Source organism: Erythrolamprus reginae, chromosome Z, assembly GCF_031021105.1.
Source record: "Erythrolamprus reginae isolate rEryReg1 chromosome Z, rEryReg1.hap1, whole genome shotgun sequence".
Taxonomy (NCBI): Eukaryota; Metazoa; Chordata; class Lepidosauria; order Squamata; family Dipsadidae; genus Erythrolamprus; species Erythrolamprus reginae.
Window position 1 is genome coordinate 23,231,588 of NC_091963.1, and position 15,459 is coordinate 23,247,046.

Genomic DNA, 15,459 nt, shown 5'->3' on the forward strand with positions numbered 1-15,459 from the left:
TACCGCCCGCCTGCCAGATCCACCCCTCTCACCGGCTTTCTTGGGACACGGGGTCCTCCTGCAGCAGCGCTGGCGGCTACGGCTTCTCATACTCCTCATTCGGCCGGTAGCCGCTCTGAGCGCTTTGAGAATGCCCTCCCCGCCCCTCTCACAGTCCCTTAGCTGAGAGCGCTTTCGTCCCAGCTATCAGCGAGGGGGCTGCAGGAGAGGTGGGGGCAGGTGTTCTCACAGAGAGAGAGAGAGAGAGCAAGAGGGGGGAGAGTGGAAGGTAGAGAGAGAGAGAGAGAAAAATTATAGAAAAAGGGAGAAAAAAAGAGAAATGATAAAATGATTGAAGCAGAGAATGACAGGAAAGAAAAAGAGAGAGAGAAGTGACTCTTGGTGATGACATATGACGTCATCGGGTAGGAAAAACCGTGGTATAGAAAAAAAACCGCGGAGTATTTTTTAATTAATATTTTTTGAAAAACCGTGGTATAGCCGTTTCGCGAAGTTTGAACCCGCGAAAATCGAGGGATCACTGTACCTCTAAATATCAGGATTGCCCTGATACTAATGGGCTCTCATAAGACCCTGAAGACTTGATTCTGTATCCAGGCCTGAGGTGCTGAAGATTGTGCAGTGACTAGGTTCTTGATTGGCTAGTAGTTTCAGTTGACGTTGCTTGGCTGCTATGCATATATTTTGTAATGTTTATTTTAAAAAAACTATTTTAATTTATTGAATGCAGCCATATAAAATGGGTAGGTGGGTGGATAAGCAGATTAATTTTGAAATCATAACTGGTTTAACAACACAACAGCTAATAAATTGTAACAGAGAATTAAGTTTCATTTAAAGAGAATTAAACTAGCGTTGATACAATGACATCTAAGCTGCTATTTTTAGACTTTGCATGTGTTTTGAACTGAATTATGAATTTATCTAGAACTGAATTTACTTAGAACATAATACAGTGGTACCTCAAGATACGAACCCCTCGTCTTACGAACAACTCGTGATACGAACCCGGGGTTCAGAAAAATTTTGCCTCTTCTTACGAACTTTTTTCGAGTTACGAACCGGCGTTCGGAGACTGCTGGGAAGCCGCGCGGCTGTTTTAAAAGGTGACAGCCGGGCGGCGGGGCTTCCCAGAAGCCTCCCGAACGCCGGTTCGTAACTCGAACAAAGTTCGTAAGAAGAGGCAAAATTTTTCTGAACCCCGGGTTCGGTTCAGGAGGTTGCTGGGAAGCCCCCAGCCCAGCTGTCACCTTTTAAAACAGCCGCGCCGCTTCCCAGCTGTCTCCCGAAGCCGAACGCGGAAGTTCGGCTTTGGCGTTTGGCTTCAGGAGACAGCTGGGAAGCGGCGCGGCTGTTTTAAAAGGTCGCAGCCGGCCTGGGGGGCTTCCCGGGTTTGGGGGGGTGCTGGAAAGCCCCCCAGGCCGGCTGCGACCTTTTAAAACAGCCGCGCCGCTTCCCAGCTGTCTCCTGAAGCCGAACGCCAAAGCCGAACTTCCGCGTTCGGCGACAGCTGGGAAGCGGCGTGGCTGTTTTAAAAGGTCGCAGCCGGCCTGGGGGGCTTCCCAGCACCCCCCCGAACCCCGAACCCAGGTTCGGGGGGGTGCTGGGAAGCCCCCCAGGCCGGCTGTCACCTTTTAAAACAGCCGCACGGCTTCCCAGCAGTCGCCGAAAGCCGTTTTTTTTGCGGGGGGGGGGGGGGGGTTTGTTGCACGGATTAATTGACTTTACATTGTTTCCTATGGGAAACAATGTTTCGTCTTACGAACCTTTCATCATACGAACCTCCTCCTTGCACCAATTAAGTTCGTATCATGAGGTATTACTGTATATGCAATTTTATTCGTCTTATTTCTCTTAATTCTAATTATCAAGAATTTCTTGGAAAGGGAAGCAAACTGTATGCAAAGTATAAAACAACTTGACTGAGCAAATTTAATATAAGTACTTACTGCATCAGATGTTTTGCTTGGATTATTGCTAGGATTAGAAGAATGTGAATTTGAGCTATGAAGAACACTGTGGTTATGAGAATTTTCTTGTGGAGAATAACTGGTCCCTAGAAAATAATAGTTTATGTTATTTCTCAATAATTTTAAATTCAACATATTTTAATTTACCTTGGCGCAGAAAGGTCAATCATCATCTCTTTCACACAGAGAGAGAGAGTTATGTATCAATTTCAGGGTGTCCAGGAGGAAAGCATTTTGAAATTCTGATATTTCCCTGACATTTCCCTGTAAATTGCAATCTAGTTAAAGCATGGTCATAGATGATGTCATACCAAACGGCTAAGCTGTGGAGAAATATCGGTAGCTGAGGAAGCAAGTTGTTGCCACAGCTATGGTCATTTTTACTTGACTCTGCCAGGTAGCGCGATCCAGGCTTTTTTTTTTTTACATGATTTTTCCCTGACTTTTAAACATTTTAATACAGTTTGGGTTTTTTCCCTGATTTATTCCATTTTTTTCATAAATTCCCTGATAATTCCCTGATATTTTCCGAACCACCAATTTCCCTGATAATTTCCTGATTTTCCTGTTTTCCAGGTTTGCTGGACATCCTGAAATATAAAACTAATAAAATATTATGTATGTAAAATCATTAATAAAACTGCCTCTGAAAAAAGTTCAATCAGAACAGAATTTAAAATTTCCACAACCCAGATTAAACAAGCATTCTAAAAGATTACTTGAAAAATATGCTAAAGTATAACAGCCATGACATTCACAAATTCTACTATCCCACAATCCATCCACATACCCATCCATTCATGCTAACAATGCCTCCAACTCCTAACCCTCAAGAATCAGTCAATGATACCATGTTCAATGGTATCAGTAACTGCAGACGATTGAATAAATAAATAAATAAATAAATAGATAGATAGATAAATAAATAAATAAATAAATATTGGATTTGTATGCCGCCCCTCTCCGTGGACTTCGACAATTAAGATTAGGAAGAGACTATTCCGGACAGACATTTCCACCTACATTTCGGAAGTGGGAGTGTGTCTTATAGTCCGAAAAATATGGTAAGTCCACTGCAACACCATTGCAGTGTTTTTCCCTTATGATTGACCACAGAGATACTGCAGCACCTCCACAGCTATCCCCCCCCCCCCGTCAGTTTCCACAAGCAAAGTGCCCACTTTGTCTTCCCACTGGGTTCCACATACTCTTTCCCACCCTTGATCACTGATTGTTCACTTTTACCTTTTGAAGATCTTCAGAGATCTGGTTGAAATAGGGAAGGAGAGCGAGCCACTCTACTATCAGCTAGATGGCACACTCCCACAAGTGAATGTCTTTTTTTGAGTGAAAAAAACTCTGGAGAAAATCTGCTTTCCTTTCATCACTAGATGGCACAGAATCTAGTGAAGATTCCTTACCGTCTAGTGATAAAGGAAAAAATTGGCAGGATTTCTTCTTTTTTGGGGGGGGGTAACATTTTCTTTATTTTTTCTCAAACTTACAGTAAAAACAACATTAGAAGTAAAATAAATAGAATCAATGCCTAAAATAATTAATTATATTTCCTTGATATATTAAACATTGAGAGAGAAAAAACTGCTAATAATGCTTTCAATAAGTACTTTTTATCCTCTTCTTTGCTAAGTTAATTAAAATTAACTACACATGAGACATATTTCATCTACAGATAGCAATATTATAAATCAAATCCCTTATATTCCCCTTTTTCTATCTATAATAAAACATAAACATCTTAACATCTTAACTCAATATCTAATTTAATCCGTTCATCTCTGTATTAACTCCTTGTCCATTGCTGCCACCAATCCTTATTTCATCATCCGGGCCTTTAATAGATTAAAATTAAATCATCATGTATTTCTTCAAAAGTAATTAAGAAAATTACTTCTCAATTATTTTTAGTTTCCAGCCATTCATAAAACTTTCCCCAGATCTTATAGTAATCACACTCTTCTTTATCTTTAAGTTTTAAAGTAAGCCTATTCATTTCAGCACAATCTAAAATCTTAGGTAATATTTCTCTTTCGTCTGGAATTTTATTCAGCTTCCAATTTTGTGCAAATGCTATTCTAGCTGCTGTTAAAATATGTATAATCAAATATATTTCTTCTTTATTAAAATTTTCTGGTAGAATACCTAATAAGAATATTTCTGGTTTAAATTCAATAGTCCTTTTCAAAATCTTCTGTATCCAATGCTGAATCTCTTTCCAAAATTTCTTAGCTTCTGTGCATGTCCACCACATATGATAAAAGGAGCCTGGTAACTGATTATATTTTCAACATTTCATTGAAAATATAAACGTTTTTGCTAATCTTTCTGGTGTCATATACCATCTGTAAAACATCTTATATATATTCTCTTTATATGTTGTTGACATTGACATTTTATAATTTCTTTCCCAAATTTGTTGCTATTTATCTATACCTATTATTTATACCTATATTCTTCATCCACTTTATCATTGTATCTTTAACTTGTTCAAATTCTAAATCAATAGACAAAAAATAGCAGGACTTCTTCTAACACTTGCTTTAATTCTACCATTATTAACAAGGCTCTCTCTTTTCCTTTTCTTGCAAGATGTAATGGAGTGATCCATCTTCCTTCCCTATCCTGAATTCCTGAATTCCAAAGACCTTGAAAAGGTAAGTGTGCTATTGTGACCAGGTGGGATGGAGTGAAGGCCCACTATGGGGATCCCAAAGAGCAGAAAGCAGAGCATGAGGTATCTCAGAGGGTGGTGGTGGCCTTGGGAGGCTCAATTCAGGTAGACTTGTGCCTGAACTTAGCTCCCCATTGTCTCCCCACTGGGGGCACCTCATGCTCCATTTAATAATCTGCAGGTTCATTTAATAATAATAATAATAATAATAATAATAATAATAATAATAATAATTTATTAGATTTGTATGCCGCCCCTCTCCGGAGACTCGGGGCGGCTCACAACACGATAAAAACAGTATTAATGAATGTGTTGGGATCAGCAGGGATGGAACTGGTTTATAATGGCCCTCCCAATTTATCAAGCTCCATTACAATCATAAGGACAACCTGTATTCCATGAAAGGAAAGGATTGAGAAAGAAGTTATTAACAATATATGGATGCAGAGAAAGTTTCTGTAAGAGGGAAAATAACTACATATTTTAAAATTATTTTATCCTTCAGAAAAGCAGTGTCAATTTTATTGATTTTAAAAGTCATATGCCTGGTTCCTGAAAGAGTCAGAAAGGATGTGGTTTCATGACAAAAGTTGTAGAGCTTATTCTACAGAGAACCCTTTACATTTCCTCGAGCAAAATAACCTCAAAAGTCTTGCTTATTGCATTGATTTCTATCGGGGTGAAATGTTCCCAGTTCAGACTATTTATTTATTTATTGGATTTGTATGCCGCCCCTCTCCACAGACTCTGGGCGGCTAACAACAATGATAAAAAACAGCATGTAGAAATCCAATCAATAAAACAACTAAAAACCCTTATAATAAAACCAAACATACATACAAACATACCATGCATAACTTGTAATGGCCTAGGGGGAAGGAATATCTTAACTCCCCCATGCCTCTCTCTGTATCTAATTCCTATAATGTTCTTACGGATTTAAATGGTAAGGATGTTGTAGATATTTGCGAGGCCCCTCAGGCGGAGAATGAGGGGATGTTCCAACGGGAAGTTGTTCTAAGTGAGATGCATAGTGTCACCAAACCATCAAGTGCAGTTAGTAGAAATAAAAAGAGGACACATTTTCTTGTGGGTGACTCGACTGTTAGAGGTGTTGATTTGGGACAGAGTAAGGATGTGGTGAAGCTGATGAGGTGTCTTCCAAGGGCCACTGCCAGCAGGGACAGGAGCCGGATTACAAATATTGTCAAGGCTATGAGTAAAGGTAATAATATTGATGTGGTGGTGCGTCTTGGCACAAATGATTTGTCCCAGAGAAATGTTAATGTAATAAAAAGAGATTTCCAATGTCTAAGCGTGGAGCTAGGCAGAATAACTGATTCAGTGACTTTCTCAGAGGTGTTACTTGTTTGTGGTCAGGAGGATAAAACAACTTGTATCAGAGAGTTTAATGTGTGGTTAAGGCAGTGGTGCAAAGCTGAAGGTTTTGGCTATGTAAGTCATAGAAACATAGAAACATAGAAGTCTGACGGCAGAAAAAGACCTCCTGGTCCATCTAGTCTGCCCTTATACTATTTTCTGTATTTTATCTTAGGATGGATATATGTTTATCCCAGGCATGTTTAAATTCAGTTACTGTGGATTTATCTACAACGTCTGCTGGAAGTTTGTTCCAAGGATCTACTACTCTTTCAGTAAAATAATATTTTCTCATGTTGCTTTTGATCTTTCCCCCAACTAACTTCAGATTGTGTCCCCTTGTTCTTGTGTTCACTTTCCTATTAAAAACACTTCCCTCCTGGACCTTGTTTAACCCTTTAATATATTTAAATGTTTCGATCATGTCCCCCCTTTTCCTTCTGTCCTCCAGACTATACAGATTGAGTTCATTAAGTCTTTCCTGATACGTTTTATGCTTAAGACCTTCCACCATTCTTGTAGCCCGTCTTTGGACTCGTTCAATTTTGTCAATATCTTTTTGTAGGTGAGGTCTCCAGAACTGAACACAGTATTCCAAATGTGGTCTCACCAGCATTTTATATAGCGGGATCATAATCTCCCTCTTCCTGCTTGTTATACCTCTAGCTATGCAGCCAAGCATCCTACTTGCTTTCCCTACCGCCTGACTGCACTGTTCACCCATTTTGAGACTGTCAGAAATCACTACCCCTAAATCCTTTTCTTTTGAAGTATTTGCTAACACAGAACTGCCAATACAATACTCAGATTGAGGATTCCTTTTCCCCAAGTGCATTATTTTACATTTGGAAACATTAAACTGCAGTTTCCATTACTTTGACCATTTATCTAGTAAAGCTAAATCATTTACCATATTACAGACGCCTCCAGGAATATCAACCCTATTGCACACTTTAGAGTCATCGGCAAATAGGCAAACCCCTACCAAACCTTCCCCTATGTCACTCACAAACATATTAAAAAGAATAGGACCCAGAACAGACCCTTGTGGCACACCGCTTGTAACCTGACTCTGCTCAGAATACTCGCCGTTAACAATAACTCTCTGATGTCTACGCTTCAGCCAGCTGCAAATCCATTGAACTATCCAGGGATTAAGTCCAATCTTCACTAATTTATCTATCAGCTCTTTATGTGGAACCGTATCAAAGGCTTTGCTGAAGTCCAGGTAGGCAATATCCACGGCACCACCTTCATCCAACACCTTTGTGACATAGTCAAAGAAATCAATGAGATTAGTCTGACATGATTTGCCTTCAGTAAAGCCATGCTGATTTGGGTCCAATAAGTTATTGTTTTTTAGGTGCTTATTTATCCTCTTTTTGAGTAGAGTCTCCATCATTTTAACTACCACTGATGTCAAGCTAACTGGCCTGTAGTTACCAGCTTCATGATGTCAGTAAGTGGTCTAATAGGGAGTTGTTTAAGAGGGATGGTTTGCATCCATCATACAGAGGTACCCAGGTGCTCGGTGAGGAGTTCAGAACTTTTTTGGATAGGCATTTAAACTAGTTAAAAGGGACAGAGATGTAACTGATGTGGATGATTTCTGTCCCCGACCAATGAGGATAAATCAGTTTCTGGAAGCTTATGAAAAGGGAGCTGTAAATAAAATAGATATTGTTGTTGATGATAAGGGGTAAACTAATAATGATAATGATGTTCTTCGGGTAATGAACACGAATGTTCAAAGCTTGAGCAACAAGCTCTGTGAGTTAATGGCCATAATATCTAGAAATAATTTGGATCTGGTCGCCATAACTGAGACATGGTTTAAGGATTCTAATGAATGGGAAATATCCATACCAGGATATGCATTGTATAGGAAGGATAGAATAGAGAGAAGGGGAGGCCAATTAAGACGAGAGGTGATGAGGGCCTAAATGACTGCGGAGAGCCTCCTGGTCCAAGTAGGGCCGCAACTGGTGTGCCAGGCGAATCTGGGCGAAGGTCCCCCTGGCCACAGCCGAAATATGATGGGATTCTTTGACCAACAGAATCACAGAAGGCCTCCTCTCTGCCGACCATTTATATACACCATTTCTCTTTCATATTGCCCTAAATGCAAATCAGAATTGAGCAGTCCACTTATTTTTCTCAATTATTAAGACATTAATAGATCTCCCAATCTAGTTGCCACTAAAATTCTGGCTAACTTAAATCAGTGTTACAGATATGCAAAAGAAATCCATGAATCGGAGAGGTATTTTCTCTTTACGTAATTATTTTATTTGTATCTGTCATGAGCCAAAATTAATATGTCAGAGATCAAAGATGATGCATTTACAGTCCAAAACTAGTGAGGAATATTTATTTAATGCCACATTTAAAACAGAAGTTCTTCTACCTATATAATTCTCCCATTCCCGTCCCAGCACTAAAATCTAATACATGGAATATTGTATGATTCAATATATTCCAAACAAAATCCAGGAAAAAAAGTTTAAGCACTAAAACAGGTAATGATCATTTTAAAGAAACTCTCCAAACCACAAATCCAGTATTTGAAGGGGAATGTACCGTAATGAGGATCAAAGGACTCATCTTGATTAGCTACTTTTATAGTCCAATGCATCGTTGCACAATCTTAATTTGGAGTTCTGGACACCTATTTAAAAATTCAAAGCTTAAATGATCTGGGGCATGGGTCCCAAATTCCCAGGCCACCGTCTGTTTGAAACTGTGAGCAATGGGCAAGCTTGCACATGCAAAGCTCCATTCTTTCGCAAAGCTCCACTCATTTATGAAGTTCCATTTTCACAAAGGAAAGGCACTTGAGCGAAGGGTGTTTGTGCTTGCGTGTAAAGCTACACTTCAAGACAAATTCCTTATGTACCCAATAACACTTGGCCAATAAAATTCTATTCTATTCTATTGTATTCTATTCTATTCTATTCATGGGAATGGAGTACATTCACACATGAATCTCCATTCATGTGAATGGAGCTTTCTGAGCAAGCACAAGTACCCTCTGCTCATGCAAGTTTTGTTACAAGTTACAAGCGCCCTCCACTCAAGTGCCCCATTTCTAGAAGTGGAGTTTTGCACATGAGCACAAGGGCCCATCACTCAAGGGCAAAGCTCCATTCGCATGAGCAGAGGATGTACACATCTGGCACTCACACCAATGAAGCTGCATGTGCACATGCACCTGTCAGTCACATGCCCTCCCATGTGCCGGCTGGTCTGAGACATTCAGTATAGTAACACTGTAGTACCAATCTCCACATAACTTCTCCCAGTGTCTTCTGTAATTGCTAAACTATATTGGAGAGAAATTGATACCCAAAAGCATATTTTAAGCACCAAAATGTGAAATGAAAATGATCAACAAAAATGACCCTGCCAGGCCTGCAATAGAAGGCTTTAAGTTGTACCTCAATAAGGGGTCTAGAATTATCCCACTGTACTATTTCAATGAGTACAAAAGTTGGCCTGAAACCTGAAAGGTTAGTTCAAAAAAACTAAGATTATTTTATCATTACTATCTGATAAGCTGAAGAAATGGAAGCAGAAACATTTTCATTTTCTTGGGCACCAAGATCATGCACACTGCAGCCTTGAAATTAAAAAAAACACTTGATCATTGGTAGGTAAGATTGTAAACTTAGAAAGAATATTTAAAAGCAGACATAACACCTTGCCCACAAAGGTCCACATAGTCAAAACTGTTTTCCCCAATAGTAACATATGGCTAAAAGAGCTGGACCATAAGGAAGGCTGAGCATCGAAGAATTGATGCTTTCAAATTATGGACTCCCAAAGGTCCCCTGGACTGCAAGACCAAATCAGTCAATCCTAGAGGAAATAAAGTGAAAGGACAACTACTGAAGCTTAAGCACAAACACTATGGCCAACTTGAAAGGACAACTATGGCCTTAGAAACACTATGGCCAACTTGAAAGGACAACTACTGAAACTTAAGCACAAACACTATGGCCACCTAATGAGAAGAAGGGACTCATTAGAAAAGACATTGATATTAGGAACCATTGAAGGCAAAAGGAGAAGAGGATAGCCGAGAATGAGATGGTTAGATAGTGTCATCAATGGAATGAATATGAATTTAGGCAAACTACAACAGACAATGGAGAACCTGGCATACTATGGTCTCTGGTGTTGCAAAGAGTCAGACACGACTGAGCAATTGAATGAAATTATTTCAATGAAATCTACCAGAGTTCAAATCAAGGACAAATGCTTGCCATCCCAATCTTCCTCTACTAACAATACATACCCAAGAACAGTATGTGAGTTTCTCTTGCTGATCATCAACTTCAAGAGATGTCAGTTGTTTTGAAGGTATATATTTTATTTTTATTTTTTTTCTCAATATCCAGTTTCCACAACTGTATATTACCATGAGGAAAACTATTTTGATTTTTTCTCCCTTGTAATTTAATGTCACATTATTTTTCAAATTGTTTTTCATATTGTCTGAATTAGTTATTGCCTTCCTCTATTTTATTAACTTTATTTTTGTAGCCCATTGTTCACCTCTATTCATAAAGCTCTGAAAGCACAGCATGTCCATTAGGACTATTCTTCTACAATCACCTCTCCAATTTCAGTCATCTACAAAAACGTTCCAAAGCACTTATTTCTTGAAGCCAGATCAAAATGTGAATTGTAATGTATAAAAGTAACAATTTATTAAACTACTGACTAAAATTGGAATTTTAGTTTAGAATATTTCTCCAAACCAAGATTATAGTAATTTGACTGACATTTTCATTAAGCGACTACTTATTGTCTAAACACATTTGCAGGATTGTAGTACTGACCTTTAAATATTCAATGACTTGATCAAGCAAAAGTTAGTACTAGGAAGATATGCATTAGAACTTATCCCAGAAATTAAGGGCATTTTAATATAGTATTGAATTCTATCATATCTGGAAGATTCCAATTTTTAAATAAGCCATTTAGAAAATTTATTTTTAAAAATTTCCAAGGATTTACTTTTATTTTAATTGAATAGAATGACTACATTAATGACTACAACAAATAATAATAATAATAATTATTATTATTATTATTATTATTATTAATTAAATTTGTATGCCGCCCCTCTCCATAGACTTGGGGCGGCTCACAGCAGTGATAGAAACAATGTACAATACAAATCTAATAATACGAAGTTAAAAACCCATAATTTAAAAAAACATGCACACAACACACCATACATAAATTATATAGGCCTGGGGAAGATATTTCAATTCCCCCATGCCTGACGGCAGAGGTGGGTATGCTATGTTGAATACATTCAATTCTGTAAATTAAACTGTTTAACTTCAAAACAAAGTAACAACTTCTTATTATAGAAAGTTATAAAGGAGTTGAGATATAAATAAGAAAATTAATTAAATTTCTATGCTGTCCTACAAGGTGATTCTAGATCAGTGATGGCAACCCTTTTTCCCCTTGGAAAGTGTGCGCGCGTACACTGTAGCATATGCATGAGTGCCTACACCCATAATGCAATGCACCTACCACATATCCCGTACCCTGCACATGCCTGTGCCACCCTATCAAAGCTGGGGGAGGCGGCGGCGGGGGTGGGTGGGTGTTAAAGCCTCCTTTCCCCAAACAGAGCTGCAAGGGGGGAAGCTTCCTTTTCCCAAAAGGAGCTTGGGGTGGGGGGGAGCCTTGCATGCCCAAACAACACTTGTGTAGAATATCCAGGGAAGTAGTACAGGCCATAGAAAGTGAGAAGAAAGCATGCGCTTGTCTGACCCAAAAATCAGCTGGCTGGCAGGGGGCAAGCTGTGGAGCTGAGCTGGTCAACGGCTTGCGTGCCTGCAGAGAGGGCTCCACGTGTCACCTGTGGCACATGTGCCATAGGTTCGCCATCGCGGCTCTAGGTGGTTTAAAATTACAGAAACAAATGAAAGTTAAAATACTAAAACAAACCAACATTCAAATATCAAAAAACTGTGCTAAAACCATGTCCATAATAGTCAAGAAACAGATGGAACAGAGATGAGATCTTCTTACCCCATCAGTCATCTCTCGTGTTTTGATATCTTTTCAAAAAGCCAAAAGGGAGAGGGAAGTTCTCATCTACAGTGGAATAATGTTCCACAGTATCAGATATCATTTGGACTAAATTCATCTCCCATCTAATTAGATTTTTACCCCTATCTGCCCCTATCCTGTACAGGTCTGGAAGACTGAAGAGGGTTCCAAAGACAGAAAAAATAAGAGCATTCCAACTCCATGGCATCTCTGGTCCAATCCACTGAATCAGCCATGCCCATTATATACATACCCCCCCCCCCCAAAAAAAAGTTATCTGGAGAATGCAATTTTAACAGCTATAACTTTAAGAGAAACTCAAATGTGCTCTTTTCCATTAAGGTAAATGGTAAAACAAACAGAAATATTCTTATGCTTAGTTGAACTGATAAGTTAGTAAACTCATTTTTTTAAGATCTCACTGTGAACATTAATAAAAGTCTGGACTTATTGGTAAATAAATTGAATTATTTTCTTCTGAAATAACTCTTATTGATTCAAAAAGTATAACATGATATGCCCACAATATTACTTAAACAAAATGTTAATAGCATTAACTTTGATAATATAATTATCTATATATTATATTACATTATAATACTATCTGCAACCTAGATGATAGATTTGCAAGTAGCCAACTATCTTCTTATCCTGGCTCTGATGAGCAAATGAAAAGACTTGTAACAATGAAATTAAGTTACATTTGTATTTGAACAAAAATATTAATTCACAGAAGAAATTTATAGAGAATCAATAAAAATAAAATTAATCAAAATACTGTTCAGAGATAATTTGACTTTGCTTACTTTAATCTCCTTCACAAGATTTTGGGTACGATTTAAAAATTATTATATTTAAATAGAGCTGCATTATACAAAATATAGTATTAGCTGAGAAACTGAATTTCAAATGTAAAAAGCATATTAAAAATCTCAGTCCTAAGTAATTTAAATTACCTTTAATATTCAATTAAATCTTAGTGTTGTTACTGTAAAGTTTAAGATTACAATTGTAATTCATAACTATAATTATCATTACAAAGTTTTTGCTACCCAGCTTAAGAACATGTCAGTTAAAAATATTCTGGTTTATCTTATTAAAACAATTAAATTTAAAATATTAAAATTTCTGCTGTCTACTAGAAAAAAATATTTAGAACTCAAGACTACTGGAGGAATGCTCTTATTAAGGTAATTAAGTCATGAAAGGTTATACAAAAATCATTGCAATTATTCCACTTATAGAACTTTACCATATATTTGATGATACTCATGATTTAAAGGCAGTATCAACACATTTTTGTTTTTGTTTTCTTTATAGACAGCCATATTGTTAAATCATAAACCATCTTCAAGGATCTCAGAAAAAAGTGGGCAGAGTTACATGCCAGGTAGCTATTTCCCAATTCATATAACAACAAACTATTGATGTACTCAAACCCTAAGGAGTATGTTCAAATATGTTTAAAAGTAGGATTCTATATTTAGGCAAGAAAAACAAAATGCAAAGGTACAGTATATGCGGTACATTGCTCAACAGTAGTAACACTGAGAGGGATCTTGGAGTCCTAGTGGTGAGCCAGCAATGTGCAGCAGCTGCCAAAAATGCCAACACAGTTCTAGGCTGCATTAACAGAGGGATAGAATCAAGATCACATGAAGTGTTAGTTCCACTTTATAAGGCCTTGTTAAGGCCACACTTGGAATACTGCATTCAGTTTTGGTCACCATGATGCAAAAATAATGTTGAAATTCTAGAAAAAGTGCAGAGAAGAAGAACAAAGATGATTAGGGGACTAGAGGCTAAAACGTGAAGAATGGTTGCAGGAACTGGGCATGGCTAGTTTGATGAGAAGGCTCAGGGGAGACATGATAGCACGGTTCCAATATCTCAGGGGTTGCCACAAAGAAGGAGTCAACCTATTCTCCAAAGCACCTGAGGGTAGAACAAGAAGCAATGGGTAGAAGCTGAACAAGGAGAGAAGCAACTTAGAACTAAGGAGAAATTTCCTCCAGAAGTTGTGAATGCTCCAGCACTGGAAGTTTTCAAGAAGATGTTGGATAACCATCTCGCTGAAATAGTGCAGGGTTTCCTGCCTAAGCAGGGGGTTGGTCTAGAAGACCTCCTAGGTCCTTCCAACTCTGTTGTTGTTATTATTATTATTATTAAATATATATATTTAGGATAGAAAAAGTAATAAAATTGATGGAGATAGCAAAATAGCTGTAATTAAACGAAAGCACAAATCGTTTTGCTTCCGTATGGAAACCACTTATTGGAGCTTATGCTTAAAACAGAAAACAGGCACTTTGATTTTAGGTTCTGACAATTAATTTTCTTTTTATAAAAATGGTTAATAATAATTAACTACCTAAAGCAAAGTTGAGGATATAACTGTATGCTATTACATCCAAAAAGTTGAAAAATGCTGGGGGTGGGTGGGTTTTGTTTATTTTGCACACCTCTCTCATCTTTCCCTATCCCTTTATGATCTTTGTCTCTTGTATTTTATACTACAACAAACTTTAATCAAAATATATTTTTAAATCAGTTATTATAATCTTAGCAAATTATTTTCAATACAAATAATCTGAAATATCCCTTACCTAAATACATGTAGAATATATTCATCAAACCCAATTGTAAAATAATTCTTACTATTAAATTATATCTAAAACTTTATTTACATAAACAAAGTGTTTATGGGAATATTTCTGAATTTGTAAAGCACCAATAACTATGCCAACAAGTCAATGTGTAAGGTTGTTTTAATGGATAACACTAATTTATCCAATTTATAAAAACCCACTATATAGTATGTGACAATACAACCCTATTCTTAATTTTTCTACAACCTTGTATATTTGAATGTAGATGAGGAAAAAAATCCTTCAAGGCTGAATGGAAGATTTGATGTCAACACTTACAAGTTACAATATTCAGTCAGCTATACTACTGAATGTCCAGGTCCACATGAAGACATAGTTTCCTGAAAGCTATGAAATAGCATGTTAACATTTACCTGTTTTCAATGTTGGTAAGCTGCCCAGAGTTGTCTCTAGACAAGATGGGCAGCACACAATTCAAATAAATAAACAAATAAAATCTCCAGGTAAGAATATTTTGTAAGTCTGATTTTATTTATACTTCTAACCTAAACAGAAATCGAAACTAATATTTTCAAGAATAACTGCAGAAGAAAAATATCTAGCGTTATGCCACTGAAAGCATATTTAAGTTTCTAAATTCAAAAATCATTTCAATTTCTCATATAAAAAGACTCATTTTTAAAAACCTTTATACTCCTTTTTCTGTTACTTTTTTCACTCTTTAATTTTCCTG

The 15,459-nt window shown here is 37.4% G+C and overlaps 1 protein-coding gene across 3 annotated transcripts in view; it reads right to left on the minus strand.

Moving 5' to 3' along the window:
* The window catches only part of WAC (WW domain containing adaptor with coiled-coil), a 67,878-nt gene that overhangs the window by 48,006 nt on the left and 4,413 nt on the right, over positions 1 to 15,459 (minus strand). For all 3 annotated transcript variants that reach the window (XM_070727027.1, XM_070727028.1, XM_070727026.1), the window contains exon 4: positions 1,950 to 2,056. In XM_070727027.1, the coding sequence (XP_070583128.1) occupies positions 1,950 to 2,056 (107 nt within the window). The remainder of the gene's footprint in view (positions 1 to 1,949; positions 2,057 to 15,459) is intronic.